General features: G+C 43.2%; 1 protein-coding gene across 1 annotated transcript in view; it reads left to right on the forward strand.

Annotated features, from left to right (window-relative positions):
* Positions 1 to 18336, forward strand: part of LOC143935834 (NXPE family member 1-like) — a 124918-nt gene that overhangs the window by 65184 nt on the left and 41398 nt on the right. The window contains exons 2-3 of the mRNA XM_077459952.1: positions 6458 to 6568; positions 6654 to 7375. Coding sequence (XP_077316078.1) covers positions 6470 to 6568; positions 6654 to 7375 — 821 coding nt within the window. The 5' untranslated portion in view covers positions 6458 to 6469. The remainder of the gene's footprint in view (positions 1 to 6457; positions 6569 to 6653; positions 7376 to 18336) is intronic.

The raw sequence follows: 18336 nt of genomic DNA on the forward strand, positions 1-18336 counted from the left end.
TACAATGTATTCATTCATTCATTCACTAGAAGCTCCAGCATGCCTTGCTCCTCTATTGCAACCTGTGATAGAACTACAGGTCCCAGCATTAATGCTCTGCACTTTCATTGTAGTATAGGTTACTGGGTGGCTGGGCTAGAACTACGGGTCCCAGCATGTTCAGCACCTCTCTTGCAGCCTATGATAGAACCACAAGTCCCAGCATGCTCTGCACCTCTCTTGCAGCCTATGATAGAACTACATGTCCCAGCATGCTCTGCACCTCTCTTGCAGCCTATGATAGAACTACATGTCCCAGCCTGCTCTGCACCTCTCTCTCTTGCAGACTGTGATAGAACTATAAGTGTCATAATGCTCTGCACTTGATAGAACTAAAAGTCCCACTATGCTCTGCAGGAGCATTACAGCCTGTCATAGGGCTGCAAGTCCCAGCATGCTTTACAAAGGTGGGGCAGAAGACCAGGGGGGTACAGAGGGGGGTCTGAAGACCAGGGGGTACAGAGGTGGGGCTGAAGACTGGGGGGGGGGTACATAGGTGGGACTGAAGACCAGGGGGGTACAGAGGTGAGACAGATGTGCAGGAGGTACAGTGTTGGGGGAGAAAAGCAGGGGGTGTAAATCAGTGGGGCAGATGTGAAAGGAGGTGTATTGGTGGGGCAGATGAGAAAGCGGGTTACGTTGGTGGGGCAGATGGGTTCAGTGTTAAGAAAGATGAGAAGGTGATTCAGTAGTGAGACAGAAGAGCATAGGGATGTGGCGGTGGAGCATTTATGCAGGGAGGTAAAGTGGTGGGGCAGATGAGCAGGGGGGTTACAGTGGTAGGACAGATGTGCAGGAGGTGCAGTGGTGGAAGGGATGAGAAGGGGGATTAGTGGTGGGACAGAAAAGCAGGGGTTACAGCTGTGGGGCAGAGGAACAGAGGAGAAAGGAGGTACATCAGTGGAACACATGAGCAGGGGGTTACAGTGGTGGGGCAGATGAGCAGGGGGCACAGTGGTGGGGCAGATGAGCAGGGGGCACAGTGGTGGGGCAGATGAGCAGGGGGTTACAGTGGTGGGGCAGATGATCTGAGGTGTGGAGATGCATGAATTGGGACTGATCTGAGGCGTGAGAGTGCAGGGTATTAATTTCTCACTACTAAAGTAGTTTTCAGCATTTACTTTAAAAAAAAATCCTTTTAGTGATTGAGAATGTGAAGTTGACATTTTCTTGTCATAAAATCGTCACTCTCAATTTCTTTGAAAACATTTTTCGGCATATTGTTCTCAAAATATTGCCTACTCCTGTACTAGAACATTTATTATTATTATTATTATTATACAGAATTTATATAGCACCAATAGTTTATGCAGCACTTTAGAAAATGAAGAAGAGAATGAAGGAGACAATACAGTTATAATACAATAGCATACAAGAGGATTAGGAGGGCCCTGTTTAGAACTATTCATGAACTTCCAGGCTCATCCACGACTGGAAGTAGAACATCACCCACCTCTCTCCCAACGCGTTGCGTCACAGATCACATGACTTTCTCAACCCTTGAGAAAGTCATGTCACCTGTGACGCAACATGTCGGAAATGAGCCGAGTGATGTTCTACTTCCGGTCGTGGCCGAGCCTGGAAGTTCATGAATAGATCAATGCTAACTACTGTGAAATTTTATGTGAGTTACTACTATTGAATAAACATGTTTTATTTGAATTGCTACACTGTGGAGATTTTGTTCCTCTTTTTTATGAGTGTTTAATGGAGGAGATTGGAGGAGTCTAAGGAGATTATATCTACTCAGAAGGAATACCAGTTTATCTTGATCCATTGCCATTTCCATATACCACAACTTTATAGGATACTACAAAGAGGGGATTCCTTAATGGTCTGCAGTGCCTAGAAGTGCCATAAGATCCACTGGGTCTTTCTTTGAGGTGAGAGGCCGAGGCACACCTGTGGTGGATCACGAATGTTGGTGGAGGCAATGTTTACCACATATTAATTGAAGTTCACCTTTATTGTCTTTGAAATACTGCACTTTATTTTGGAACATCCGTCATTGGACTTTGAAGCTGTTTTTTTTTTGCACTTTATATTCATTACTGTTTCTGTGGATTATGGACTATTGAATTTACACTACTTGGACTTGTTCCTATTGCACATGTAATTTGCACTTTATATTTGTTACTTGTACTTGAAGTTTTTTTGTTGAGTGAGTGCTGCTTATACATTTAATTCAAAATATTAGACTGCTTTCACACTGAGGCAGTTTTCAGGCATTTTAGCACTTGAAATAGCCTCTAAAAAGTGCCTGAAGACTGCTTTCACACTCGGGCGGTGCACTTGCGGGACGTTAGGAAAAGTCCTGCAAGCAGCATCTTTGGGTCGGGTTGGGAGCGATGTATTCTCCCAAAACACCTCTGCCCATCGCACTGAATGGGCAGCACTTTCAAAGCACCTTAAAAGCAATTTGAAAGTGCCGTGAAATACCTTTTTTTACATTTAAAATGCGCCCCGCTAGCATCCGAAAAGCTCTGCAAAAGCACAGCTAAACCGCCACAAAAACGAGCGGTGCCTTAGTGCTAACAGCCGGGCGCTGCAGTGTAAAAGTAGCCTTAGTAATGTGAACTTTTTATGTGTCACTGTGGTTACATTCATCTGGTCCTCTTGTGTCCCTACCTGAAGAAGGGGGATAAATGGGAAATGAGTTGGCTTTATAGTCACACGCACTATTTACCAATAAAATCACAATGTCTTCATAAGTGAAAGTTTGAGACTTTTGATTACTACCATACTTAGGGTAGCCTCAAACAGTCCTGCAGAGTATGGCTCTCCTCAAAGCAATGAATTGGGTTGTGGTGTGCATACACAGACTAATGAAGACTCCGATGGGTTATTTTTATGAAGAGAGGTCATGCTCCTCTGGGCAAGGCAGCACAATGAAGTTCACTGGAACTTGGGTAGAGGAAAGTATCAGACCTTGGGCAGGCCAAAGGTACAGTTGTCCTTTAAAAATATTATCTCATAACTGTGTGACCTTGGGCAGGCCAAAGGTACAAAAAAAGGTAAAGACAGACATGGCTGGGTGAATAGTGGGGGCAATGTGAAAAGGATTTAAAAAAAAGTCAATTTAGTTTTGAAAGCTTGTGGTTTGTTACCTGATTGGTAGTCGCCAAAAGCTGGGAGGAGTCTCAGGAGGTTAAGTGGAAAATAGTGAGCTGCAAGGCTCCAGTCGGCAATTTGTAAGAGGAGAAGAAACTTCCCTCCTCCCTCCACATTGTTCTTTGTGGTTATTGTTATGTGATTGCCATGACAGCCTAGCGGGGCTTGGTCTTTAAAGGATGTAAAAATTTAGGATAATATAATGATTTGACACCCATCATTGGTATGGGGTCCTTGAGTACATTCCTATTAGGGGTTAACTCAGAATATGTACAATGGAGGTCACTGAGGATAATGAGGTTTGTCTTTGAGCCGGTGAGTTGTGGCTGTGGGCCTAAATTTTTCCTGCAGTGAATAATGGAATGCGTTTGTTGCCTTTAAAGACCATCAAGCTTTCTTTCTCTGTTTTAAGGAAAGTTATGCTATTTAACTTTAGTTAATTTAGTTGTTAATAAAAGGTTGTGATGGCCATTTTGACTCCAAATCTTGGTGTTGTTTCTTTATTGGATAGACTGGGTTTAATGGCATGGCCTACCAGGCTTGGGTTCAAGTTGGGGGTCATCTATTCTACACTTGTCATGAGAAGAAGGTTTTATCTTACTCTACTGACTTAGAAAGCTATGGGTAAAGTTCTCCTTTGATATCCTTTTACCCCACTGATAACAAATTTTTGTCTAATACGGTTGCCCTGTTTGTAAATAGTTTGTAGCCTAGTGCTTATTAACACTGCTATTGGGGCAGGAAACATTTTACAGGCATACCCCACTTTTAAGTACACAATGGGGTTTATTCACTAAAGCTAGAAAGTGCAAAATCAGGCTAATTACTGCATAGAAACCAATGAGCTTCCAGGTTTTATTATCAAAGCTTAATTGAACAAGCTGGGGTTAGAATCTCATTGGTTTCTATGTAGAAGTGAGCATGATTTTTCACTGTCTAGCTTTAGTAAATAAACCCCATAGAGTGCCTAAAAGTGGGGTATGCCTGTACACAAAACGGCCCAGAAACACTCCAGAACAGGGAATTAGTATATTTGGTGTGATGCATTCTTTTTTAAACTGTGATTCTATAAGTGTGTAGTACCCTCTAGTGTGCTATTATTGGTAGTGCAGGCGCATTTTAGTCTGACCTGACGGGATTTCGCTCAAGCTGTCTTGCATACACATGGTCACACCAAATTCCGACTGTCAAGAATGCGGTGACGTACAACATGTACAACTGGACTATAAAAAGGAAGTTCAATACCCAGTAGCCAATAGCTTCCATCTCGTAGTTGAATCTGAGCATGCGTGAATTTTTACGCGGCGGAATTGCATACAACGATCGGAATTTCCGATAGAAAGTTTTTCAGTCTGAAAAATTGACAACATGCTCTCGAATTATTGCTGGCAGGAATTCGGCCAGCTAAATTTCCGATGGAGCATACACACGGTCGCATTTTCAGATGAAAAGCTCTCATTGGTCTTTTGCTGGCCGAAATTCCGATCGTGTGTTCGCGACATAAGAGTTCCTAACTTGTAAGGGGCTGTTACTGAACTAAAAAGAATGTTAGTTCCTAAGGAGTGAACCCAGTGCAGCTGTGCAAAGGATTTGTGCAGGAGGAAAAGGTGGGAGCTGTAAGCAGGGAGGAAGTTGGCCCTGATTTTGTTTATCCTTGTCAAATTGGACATCTCATAATCCCCAGCCCCATCCAGGTTATCATCCCCTGATAAAAAAAACAAAAACAAGCCTAAGGACTGTTTTCTGTGTCTGGATGCAAAAAGAAAATGCTGTGTGACTGGATGTTCAGCAGTGGGGAACCCTGACATATGCAACACCTATGGGCTACATGTGTGATCTTCTATAGTACATCAGTGTATGTGTTTTTTTTGTTTTTGCTAACCATGACGTACCCCCACATTCTAATAACAAACACATGATGTGCCCATGACTTATTAGACAAAACTTTAGCAAAAGAACAAAACAGGACATTAACCATTAACCTCCCTGGCGGTGATCCCGAGTCTGGCTCGGGCTGGGATTTCAGTATCATAAGCGGTAACCCCAAGCCAGACTCGGGAACGCATCGCTGGATACAGGGAGACTTACTTACCTTGTCCCCTGGATCCAGAGGTGTCCTCCGCGCTGTGTGATCAAGTTGTCCTCCGCTCGATTCACACAGTGCCCGAGTGCCGCCGAGCTCCGTTCCCTGCGACGTTACAGCGCACGGGAGCGGAGATCGGCGCCAAATTCAAAAAAGCAAAAACACACAAAACACACATAGTACTGTAATCTTACAGATTACAGTACTGTATAAAAAAAATACACACCCCTTTGTCCCTAGTGAGCTGTCCAGTGCCCTGCATGCACTTTTATATTATAAATACTTTTTTTCTGCCTGGAATTTGGAGATTGCCCATAGCAACCAAAAACTGTCCCTTTATGTCAAAAGTGATTTTAGACCAACTAGAAAACAGCGATAATAAATTATAATCACAAGCAGAATTGAGCGATAGGGATTTGTGGGGAAATTCGTCATCAAACACTAAGACCCCTTTCACACCACACCGCCCTTTGCGTCAGCGGTAAACCGCCGCTATTTTTAGCGGCGTTTTACTGCCGTATTTGCGGCGCATTTCGGCCGCCCGCTAGCGGCCGCGAAAGGGTTAAAACCGCCGGCAATACGGAGCAATAGCGGTGTTTTGCCGGTGGCATTACAGCGCTGCCCCATTAATTTCAATGGGGAGCAGCGGTGGAGGAGCGGTAAACACACCGCTCCTTCACCGCTCCAAAGAAGCTGCTGGCAGAACTTTTTTCTGGCGTCCTGCCAGCATACCGCTGTAGTGTGAAAGCCCTCAGGGCCTTCACACTACACACAATGGTGCAGCTTCTTTAGGGCGGATTGTAGGCGCTATTTCTAACGTTATAGCGCCTGCAAAACGCCCTGGTGTGAAAGGGGCGTTAATCTAATGACAGCGACAATTCTGCAAATGAGCAAATTTCAGTGTTTTTGGATTTGATTACATTATTGAATCATTTTTATTATTATTTATTATCATTATTTATTATATTATAAATTTTATCATACCCGGGATGTCTGCTAGACTCTGGTTTGAACAGATTTAAGAGAGTTATTCCTAAGAATTGCAGGCCTTCAATATAAAATGCCAAATTTCCATGCAAAATAATTGTACCGCTTTCAGCACCTAAAATCAGAACTAGTCATACCGCCAGGGAGGTTAAAGGGCAATTAGCATGAAAGCTGTCTAAATTTTGGGTTAGTCTTTTTTTTTTAAGACCTCCCTATAATTGTACATCTCACTTTCAGGAGACCAATAAAATGTTCAAATCAACCAGAAAGGGTTATATGATCATTTTGTGTTGTACAGTTATCGCTATGGTCGTGTTTAGCTACATCGTTCACCTAAACTTCAGTCAGGTAGGTTCTTTGTTGTAGACCTAACACTTAAATTGTGTTTGTGGATAAGTGTATAACAGTAGAAATGTTAATGATTTCCCATCAGCTTTCAGACTTTTACTTTCTCAATGTAAAAAATCATCCGGCACCTGCCTGTGGACACATTGGATACATGGCAAGAGAATCCAAAACCATCGACCAACAAATAGCAGAGATAATGACTACGGTCAACTGTACAATTCCCCAAAAGTTTAGCATGCATTTTAATGAAACCACCAGTGCAATGAATAGCACAGCAATAATATTGAACTATAAACCTAATTATTGTGTTGGAGACACCTTGGTTGTTCAGGTTGAGATGTTCAATTATTTGGGGAAAAGGAAAACTTATGGAGGAGACTTTCTACAAGCCCGGATCTTTTCACCAATACTTGGAGCTGGAGCTTCTGGAAGAATTGAGAATTTTAATAATGGAACTTATAATATTTATTTCACATTATTTTGGGAAGGGCAAGTACAAATATCTATTCTCCTAATGCATCCCAGCGAAGGGGTAGCTCTATTGTGGAAAGCAAGGAATATGGGATACAATTATATCAGATACACAGGAAAATTCCTTAATAAAAGCCAGGAAGTGCATACAGAATGTGACTTTTATTTGAATTCCGAATCCCAACAGGAAAAATGTAAATATGTGGACAGGAGATATAGAGAAGAGTTCTACTGTATCAAGCTACCAGCAGTACCTTGTGAGGCTTTCATATCATTAAGAAGTGGGAACAAACCTTATACATATCTCACCAATGTAAACAAGACTCTCTTTTCTATGTAAGTACTTCCTAAGATTACTTTTTCTTAATGGCACAGTTTGCATTTTACTTTAAAAAGTCCAACACCTGTTTATAGAAGATACTGCAAAACATTAAAAGTTATATCCATGTTTTGGAAAGAAGACCATTCATTAATAGTAGAATTTGGACTGTTTTAAGCAAACCTGTTAAGCTATTTAAACTGACCATATGGTAAAAAAAAAAAAAAAATGCATATGAAGAAGTTACTTTAACCGCTTGCCAAGCAGCCGCTGTCATTATACAGCAGCAGGTTGGCTCTCCTGTGCAAATCGCAGGGAGCTTGCCCGTGGGTCGGGCGGACTCGATGTCCGCCCGCGAACCCATGATCGACTATTGCAGCAGCAGAACGGGGAACTGCCTTTGTATACACAGTTATTCCCCATTCTGACAGGGTACATGACAGGGATCTACTGTTCCCAGTGATCAGGAACAATGATCTCTGCCATTTCCCTGGCAGCCCATCCCTACTTCAGTTAGAACACACCTGGGGAACACATTTAACCCCTTGATCGCCACCCAAGTGTTAACCCCTTCCGTGTCAGTGACATTTACACAGTAATCAGTGGCTATTTATAGCACTGATTACTGTATAAATGTCAATGGCCCCAAAAAAGTGTCAAAAGTGTCCGATCTGTCATATAGAGATCAAACCCTCGGCTGATCTAGGCAGATCCCACCAGGTCTGAACTAATGAAAGCGTTAACTGAATTTTTTTAATTTAATGCAGAATCAGTAAATGATCCTTTTGTAACTTGGAATGCTCATAAAGCATTTATACGAGGTATATTTATCAAAATGGGAGCGAGGGACAGGAGGCAAAGGGGACAGCAAATCCAAGAACTTCTAGGATCCAACACCTTGAGGCCCAAAACAAAATTAAAGCTACAATCAAATCATCCCAGCAATTAACAAATCTAAGCCCTTGTACACACGGTCGGAGATTCCGATGGAATGTGTCCTATCGGACCGTTTTGTCGGATAATCCGACTGTGTGTGGTATGCATCGGACTGTTTCCGTCGGAATATCCGTCGGACCCAATTTTCCAACTTGTTGGAAATATTTTCCAACAAACTGGTCCGATCGGACATACTCCGATCATGTGTAGAGAACTCAGATCGGACAAAGTGCCACGCATGCTCAGATCAAATTCCTACATCAAAGCTATTGGCTACTAGCCTGAACGTAGTCCCGTCGTAACGAAATAACGTCATCACGTTCTGAACGATTGGATTTTCCGACAACTTCGTCCGACCGTGTGTATGCAACAGTTTCGGACACAATCCGTCGGACAAAATCCAACGGATTTGGTTGGCAGAATATCCGACCGTGTGTACAAGGGCTTAGACATGAACTGCGGCTACTCCTACTGGAGGACTTTGATAAGTTCGCCAGGAGGCTGAAAATGTCATACTATGCTAGCGGCAATAAAGCAGGGAAGCTGCTTGCTTCTCGACTTAAAGGTCATAGACAAAAAGCCAAAATTTCATATATCATACACCCAACTTCCAAAGCCAAATTATATCACCCCCAGGCCATCGCAGACACTTTTAGTAGTTATTATAGCTCATTAAACTACCCAACCTTCCCCCTCTATGATTTCAGAATTCCTGAGCACACTTAAACTTCCACAAATAATGGAGGTACAACTGAACGCCCTAAATGCAGCATTCACTCTGCTAGAAATCACTCAAACCATAGACTCCCTTCCGAATAATAAATCACCTGGGCCAGATGGCTTTACGGGGGAATACTTTAAAACCTTCAAAAACATCTTAGCTCCACATTTAACCGACATTTTTTACCAAGCCGTCTCCTCGTCCTCCTTTCCCTCTGAAATGCTCCAAGCCATGATTCTTGCTCTACCGAAGCCGGGGAAGGAACCTAACATGACCCCAAATTTTCGTCCAATCTCCTTGCTAAACAATGGCTTAAAAATGTATGCTAAATTGATAGCAAGCAGATTGGTGAATCTATTAACATCCCTCATCCACCCGGATCAATCTGACTTTACTAAAGGCTGCCAAATGGCTGACGCCACTAGACGCCTGATCAATATTATACACTTAGCCAACAAAACTAGAATGCCTTCTCTACTCCTATCCTTGGATGCAGAGAAAGCATTTGACCGGATTCATTGGGACTACCTCGCACAAACCCTGGAAAGATTTTGCTTCAGGGGTCAAATATACCAAGCCATCATGGCACTTTACACCAATCCATCAGCCCAGGTATATATTTCAGGATCACTCTCAACCCCATTCCAAATAACCAATGGTACCCAACGAGGGTGTCCATTGTCCCCATTGATCTTCAATCTCCTCATGGGGCCTATGGCTACATATATTGCAAGCTTCAAGATAAAGAATAGGGAACACCTAATCAGTCTATTTGCGGACAATATAATTTTAATGCTCACTAATGTTCACTCTTCCCTGGCTTCGGTACATCATGCACTGCAAAAATTCTATTCAATTTCATATTATAAGATCAATGACTCTAAATCATATCTGCTATGATTGGGAATATCCAAAGAGGTTAAGGACAGTATCAGTAAGGATTTCCCTTACATTTGGAAAGACAATGGTGTAAAATACCTAGGTATCACCCTTACCACTCAAACGTCAGACTTGGTAAAGTAAAATGACCTGACCTTTCTCCGCCTATTACGATACCAGCTAGGAAAAATAGAGAGACACAAGCTTTCCTGGATGGGTAGACTTGCAGTATTTAAGATGCAAATTCTCCCTTAGCTTCTATATATGTTCAGGACATTGCCTATTCCAGTCCCTAATTCTTTTTTCTCACAGGCACAATCAATACGAAACAATTACTTGTGGAAAGGAAAGAAAGCACGGTGCGCACTCACTAAGCTTATTTGAGCCAAAAAAGCAGGTGGCATGGGTCACACACACATAAAGGACTACTACACGGCTACTATATTAGCCCAACTAAGGGGATGGTTTCCCACACAACACGTCATATTATGGGCTGAATTATGGGCCACTTACGTCCGACTACTATGGACACAACAGTGCCCACTATCCAGGCCTCTATTGAATCCTGGAGGCAGCTCCTAAAATCTGAGCTTCCTAAAACTACCTTTATCACCCTTAAGTTCCCATTATCAGCACTATCACTCCTGATCCCAGATTTGTCCTTATGTAATTGGGGTGCCACTAAACCTATGTTCCTGGAGGACTTATATGTAGGCCCAACACTCAAAACATTCCGGTCTCTTCAACTAGAATATTCTATTCCACCGTCAGAAGTATATAAATATGTCCAAATCTCCCATTTTCTGAAGCATAATAAAGATATAACTATAGCCCTAACCTGGAAACTGACATTATACTTCACGGCCAACACTACTAAAACTAAAGGTATTTCACTAGTATACAATTACCTACAGAATAAACTTACTTTCAGCAAAATGTCCAACATCCAGGCATGGGAAGAGGATATGGGTAAAAAGTATTGTGAAGACCAGTGGGAGAAAGCACTCAACACTACCTTTTCAGCCACCAAAGGGGTAAACTTGTGGGAACTACATCAAAAATGGATACTACGGTGGTACCTTACCCCATACCGTTTGTCCAAGCTCTTTCCTACCCTTTCTCCGAAATGATGGAGGGACTGTGGTGAAGTGGGGACCCTATCAAACACACTATGGCTTTGTCCAACCATTCAAAGTTACTGGTCTAGTGTTTTTAAAGTGATCAGACAAGTCACAGGGGTGCAGTTGAATCCCTCCCAAGGTATGGCACTTCTTTCCCTAGGGATGGAAGCCACCCCCATAAAAGAAAGAACAATAATTTCCCATATTCTACTAGCAGCTCGCCTCACCCTGACCAAACACTGGAAGGATAACTCACCACCCAATCGAGCAGAAACATTACAAATAATAGATACACATGGAGCCTACAAAAAAACAACTTGCACTTAGTATTGGTAAATTCCTGAAAATAAGTGAACTCTGGAGTTCATGGAGTAGGTGGTATTCATAGCATAGAGGATTGCATTTGTTTGCTTGATGTACTTGCAGCCCATATTCCAAACTCTAATATGGGAAATTCACGCAAAAGAAATGGTTGACGGTCAATGTTTGTTGCCTTTTGTTCAATTTTGTGTTTCTTTTTTGATTTTGAGTTAGTTGACTATATTTCTCTTTTTTGATGACGACCCATTGCTATCATACATACTGAGGATACTCTATAACGAGAATGACTAAACTATTGATCCTAACAGTCATACATGCTTCATTATTTTATATTATACTGTGCCTTTACTGCATATGTGTAACCTGATATACCAGGGATATGCAATTAGCGGACCAGCTGTTGCAAAACCACAAGTCCCATCATGCCTCTGCCTCTGAGTGTCATGCTTGTGGCTGTCAGAGTCTTGCTATGCCTCATGGGATTTGTAGTTCTGCAACAGCTGGAGGTCCGCTAATTGCATATCCCTGTGATATACTGATGTGGTACGGGAGCAATAGAACCCTCTCCTCCAGGGCACAGTGTGATCCCAGATGGGGTGTCAGAGGGGGGGTTCGGCTCCCTCCCTTTCACGATAAAATGACGAAACAGGCATGCATTGATGTCTAAATTACAATGCTTGGTAATACATTAGATTGGATACTACTAATACCATGTTTACCCTTACTGTGTTTGTTAACAAGTTATAACACATGTCATATATTGTACTTTTTTTTTGCAATAAAAATGATTGAAATAATAAAAAAAAAGTGTTCAATCTGTCTGCCACAATGTCGCAGTCTCACTAAAAATCGCAGATCACCGCCATTACTAGTAAAAAAAAGAAAAATCATAAAAATTCCATAAATTTATCCCCTATATTGTAGACTCTATTACTTTTGAGCAAACCAATCAATATATGCTTATTGCGTTTTTTTTTTAACCAAAAATATGTAGAAGAATATATATCGGCCTAAATTGATGAATAAATTATTTTTTTTTATATTTTTTTGGGGATATGTATTATAGCAAAAATATTTTTTTTTTCAAAATCGTCGCTCTTTGTTTATAGTGCATAAAAATAAAAATGCAGAGGTGATCAAATACCATGAAAAGAAAGCTCTATCTGTGGGAAAAAAGGATGTCATTGTTTGTGTGCAGAGTCGCATGATCACGCAATTGGCCGTTAAAGGACCGTATCTCATAAAATGGCCTGGTCCTTAAGGGGGCAAATCCTTCTGGGGCTGAAGTGGTTAAAGTGAACCTGTAACCCAGTGTGGTGGCTGGTGTTTTTTTTGGGGGGGGCAGCAAACTAGCACCCCTCCGGTCGGCTGGTGGCACCCCCTCCAGGTCGGTCGGTCAGTCATCCAACCCGGCACTTACCCCATCTAGGTTGCGGGCAGGCAGTGGCCCCTGTGTCCTCTCCTCTTCTGCATCATGGTGGTTTCAGCTGTGTGTCTCCTCCCTCCTCCTCCTAGGTGTCCAACAGGATCACCTGTCCTTTCAGCCAATTGGGTAATGGGTCTCAAGACTTGATTGGCTGGGAGGAGGATCAGTGTGGCAATAGCGAATATTCAGTCGCTATTGTCACACAACTGGGTGCTCTGTGCTCTGTGTACCGAAACCCACCCTTTTTTGAAGCCTATTAGAGCCTCTGGCTCTAATCACATTCTTAAAGAAAAACACCCCAGCATGCATTGGAATCCATGGTCCGGCGTGAAAAAGATGCAGCCTTTTCTACATAGGTACCCTGACAAAGAGGCGGTACGGTGTTGGAACTGGATTTCTCAGAGTGGTTTGGCATACCTTGTGCTTTGGCCAAGGCACCTGCGATGTCCCGGAACTTGTGATCAGCTATGCAACATTCTGATGTGGTTTCAGAGAAACTGCGTAAGGAAGTGGCTTTAGGCCGCATGGGTGACCCTTTTCCAGCAATGCCTCTGGCTAATTTGGTGGTGTCTCCATTGGGGGTGGTGCCCAAGAAGGAGCCCAATAAATTCCGTCTCATTCACCATCTCTCTTTCCCAAAAGGGGGGGTCAGTTAATGCTGCAATCAACTCGGAGGAGTGTACAGTAATTTATACTTCTTTTGTCGCTGCAGTTTTTTGGGTATGTCATTACGGGCAGGGGGCCTTGATGGCAAAGGCAGATATTGAGTTGGCATTCCGACTGCTGCCGGTCCACCCCAATAGTTTTTGGTTACTGGGATGCTGCTGGGAGGATGCTTTCTATGTGAATCGCTGCCTGCCCATGGGCTGTTCAATTTCCTGTGCCTTGTTTGAATGGTTCAGCTCGTGTATTGAACGGGTGGTTAGGGATGTGTCTGGAGTGAAGTCAATCATCCATTATTTGGATGAATTCCTGTGTGTGGTTCCAGGCTCTTCAAAGGTGCGGTGCTACTGATCACGTTAGGACATATTGCAGACCATTTTGGAATCCCATTGTCTCCAGAGAAGACAGAGGGTCCGACTACGGTTTTAGGTTTCTTAGGTATTGTCCTGGACTCTGGTGCCATGAAATGCCACCTGCTGGAGGACAAATTAACGGCCCTCAAGGAGGAGATTCAGAGTATGTTGGGGTTGCACAAGGTTCAACTACGAAAGTTGCAGTCGCTGCTGGGGAAGTTGAATATTGCATGTCGCATACTGCTGATGGGAAGAGTATTTTGCAGACAGCTGTCAGCAAGTACAGCAGGGATTAAAGCCCAAACGCATTATGTTCAATTGGTTCGGAAACATAGGGAAGATCTGAGGGTGTGGCACTCCTTTTTGGAGTTCTTTAATGGGTGGACGGGATGGATCAGACAGTCTGTGAGTGAGACTACATGGGCGGCCTACAGTAAGGTATAGACCAGGAAGGCCCTGAGGTTTGTCTTTTAGTTCTAGTTTAGTTAGTACTTTGTTTCGCGGAACCTTGCAAATGGGGTGTCAGTGCTGGAAAAGAGGCTAGCTGGCTTGGCGCTCTTATTTAAATTAAAGGGGTGTCAGGATTTCATCAGAGACACTAGGCGCCTGCTGTCATTTGAGATCTTGTGGAAGGTGTTAGCTCACCTGGTGGGTTTAGATTCCTCGGCCTACAAGGCTGAGTTATTTAGGGTGGCTTGCCTTGGCATTTTTGGGGGTTTTTAGGATCGGGAGCTGGTCAGCCCATCTAGAGCGGTGCATGGGGGTATATTGGCTCTTGAGGTTTGTTGCACAGAAGATAAGGTATCCCTCATTCTGCGCCAATCCAAAACGGATCAAGGGGGTAAGGGTAGGAAGGTTCCGATTTTGGGCTGCTGGGGTCTCGTTTATATCCAGTGGGGGCGGTGAAGGGGTTTCTGAAAGTACGCTTGGGGCCTTTCTGATACACATGGATGGGTCCCCTCTGTCTCAATTCCAATTTGTTGCAGTGTTTCAAAAATGTTTACGGCATTGGGCTTGGAGGAGAAGGAGTTCTCCTTGCACTTTCAGATGGGGACAGCCACGGAGGTGGCGAGATGTGGGATGGATGCTGAGGCAGTCAAGTGCATCAGCAGGTGAGAATCGTAAAGGTTACAAATTTATGTCAGGCCCCATCTGTTGGTTGAGTAATGATGTGGGGCAGCAGGGACATGTTGGGTAGATGAAATAGTAAGATGCTGTGGTGTTATTTGGAGTTTGTTTTCTTCTCTTTCAGGTGGAAGACAAGGCTTGGTCTGGATACTAGGCCACTTTTATATGTTTTGGGGGGCAAAGTGGGCTGATGTTAGGCCTGAAGGGAGACAGTTGGGCATTTCAAGGCAAGAAGCTTGTATCCACTGGTTGGGTGTGCCAGGCATGCTATGGAGTAGAATGGTTCCAGGAATGCACACATTTCCACTATTGGACAGGACGTCAAGTTTGATTTCTTACGTCTCCACATGGCCTTTCCAGACATGCTGATTGTGTGGTCCGACGTGATCGCTTGGATGACTTGGCGATTAGCTAGATCGGTGGAAAGAATGAATGAAGCGTGCAGGAAATTTAACAGGGATATTAGCAGATTTGTGGTTCAGAATGAGGGGTTGGCTATCAGGCACTTGGAATTGGAGGTGGACACTTGGAGATACCTGAGAGGGGACGGGGTACACCTGAATGCAGTAGGAATTCACATGTGGGCCCAGGGTTTGCAAGATGGCATCCAGAGAGCATTGAGGGTGTGGAGGTGCACCCAAGGGTAAGGTTTTTCCCTTGGGCGCTGTGGCGGGTGTTGGTCTATGCGGGAGAAGGAAGACACCTCGGAAGGATGAGTTCGGGACCCGTCGGTGGTATGGGACAGTAGTTTAACTGGAAGTTGGTTAATGTGGGCACTACGGTCAGTGGGTTGTCTCAGAGCCAGCGTGTCGGCTAGAGGCCTATTAACATATTTAAAGGTACCGCAGTGCCAGATTGAACAGATGGTATGTGGAGGTGTCCGGCAAAGACCAACGCTAGTAAAGAATATGTTTTTTTCTTGGTGACAGATGTTTTATGGATATGTTAAAGTTGTTAAAATTTTATTGGTTAATAAAAGAGGCTGTTACGGCCAATGTTTACTCCAAATTGTGTGGTCTCATTTAATGGGGCAGTGGTAAGGGTTATTGGAGTGACAAGGTGGGTCTGGCAGTATGCTATAGTGCATCTGTTATGCAATGTCATGAAGCCAGATGTTCACTAGCAGGCACTCCAGTCTCTGCATACTTCAGTAGGCTAGCAGGATTGACTCTGGGAACAGTACCATGAACAAAAGCAATGAATGGCCAACTGCAGTGATCGCTCTCTAGGGGCCGGACACTTGTCCCTTTTATAATACACAGAAGTAGTAGGTCAGACCCAAAAAAGCCGACCAAGAAAGAAACTAAAACTCAATTAACATTAACTCTATATAACATTATAGTACGTAATACCTGATAAAATATTCATGTAGTTAAATATGGCAGTGAATTTAATTAGTCTGACAATCAAGGTGAATCAATGTTTGTTTATATATCTTATCATTAAGGATGAGCCGAACACCCCCCGGTTCGGTTCGCACCAGAACATGCGAACAGGAAAAAATTCGGACAAACACGCAAACACCGTTAAAGTTTATGTCATAAAAAGTGTTTGGGGACCCGGGTCCTGCCTCAGGGGACATGTATCAGTGCAAAAAAAAGTTTTTTTTCGGGAGCACTGATTTTAATAATGCTTAAAGTGTAACAATAAAAATTAAATATTCCTTTAACCACTTCAGCCCCGGACCAATTAACAGCCTAAGGACCAGAGATCTTTTTACAAAATTGCGCGGTCATGCAATATTGCACCCAAACGAAATTTGCGTCCTTTTCTTCCCACAAATAGAGCTTTCTTTTGATGGTATTTGATTGCCTCTGTGATTTTAATTTTTTGCGATATAAATGGAAAAAGAGCGAAAATTTTGAAAAAAAAAGATATTTTCTTCTTTTTGTTATAAGAAAAATCAAATAAACTAAATTTTAGTCATACATTGAGGGCAAAATGTATTCAGCCACATGTCTTTAGTAAAAAAAATGTCAATAAGCGTATATCTATTGGTTTGCGCAAAAGTTATAACGTCTACAAACTAGAGTACATTTTCTGGAATTTACACAGCTTTTAATTTATGACTGCCTATCTCATTTCTTGAGTTGCTAAAATGGCAGGGCAGTACAACCCCCCCCCCCCCAAATTACCCCATTTTGGAAAGTAGACACCCAAAGGAAATTTTTGGGAGCCTAGCCGCGTACGGGACCCCGAAATCCAAGCACCGCCTTCAGGATTTCTAAGGGCATAAATTTTTTATTTTACTCATCACTACCCATCACAGTTTTGAAGGCCATAAAATGCCAAGATGGCACAAAACCCCCCCCAAATGACCCCATTTTGGAAAGTAGACACCCCAAGCTATTTGCTGAGGGCCATGTTGAGACCATTGAATGTTTTTTTTGTCCCAAGGGATTGAATAATGACAAAAAATAAAAATATATTTTTTTTTACAAAAGTTGTTACTAAATTATATATTGCTCACTGGGACTTTTTGGGAGCCTAGCTGCGTACGGGGCCCCGAAAACCAATCACCGCCTATAGGATTTCTAAGGCCGCATACACACGGGCGGATTGTCTGCCCAACTAAGTTCGTCAGACAATCCGACAGACAGTCTGTCCAACTTTTGAATGAACGGACTTGACCACACACGATGAACAGACAGTCCGCTGAAAGCTTGCGCGATGACGTGTACAGCACGTACGACGGGACTAGAAAAACGACGTCCAATACACTGCAATGCAATCTTCGGCCGTGTAAATCCTTTCTGAGCATGCGCCATACTTAGTCCGTCCAACTTGCCTACACACGAGCGGACTGTCTGCTGAAACCAAGACTTTTTCAGCAGACAGTCTGGCGGACTAAGTCTTTCGGAATTTCCGTAATACAGTCCGTCCAAACTTGGTTTTGTCCGTCCAAACTTGGTTTCAGCGAACAGTCCGCTCGTGTGTAGGCAAGTTGGACGGACTAAGTATGGCGCATGCTCAGAAAGGATTTACACGGCCGAAGGTTGCATTGCAGTGTATTGGACGTCGTTTTTCTAGTCCCGTCGTACGTGCTGTACACGTCATCGCGCAAGCTTTCAGCGGACTGTCTGTTCATCGTGTGTGGTCAAGTCCGTTCATTCAAAATTTGGACGGACTGTCTGTCGGATTGTCTGACGAACTTAGTTGGCCAGACAATCCGCCCGTGTGTACGTGGCCTAAGGGTGAAAATTTTTGATTTCACTCCTCGCTACCTATCACAATTTCGAAGGCCACAAAATGCCAAAATAGCACAAAACCCCCCAAAATGACCCCATTTTGGAAAGTAGACACCCCAAGGTATTTACTGAGAGGCATGTGGAGTTCATGGAATATTTTATATTTTGCCACAAGTTGCGGGAATAGTAAAAACTTTTTTTTTTGCTCAAAGTTGTCACTAAATAATATATTGCTCACACAT

This window comes from Lithobates pipiens, unplaced genomic scaffold (genome assembly GCF_037356315.1).
Source record: "Lithobates pipiens isolate NorthernLeopardFrog02 unplaced genomic scaffold, aLitPip1_a1.2 Scaffold_28, whole genome shotgun sequence".
NCBI classification, from domain to species: Eukaryota; Metazoa; Chordata; class Amphibia; order Anura; family Ranidae; genus Lithobates; species Lithobates pipiens.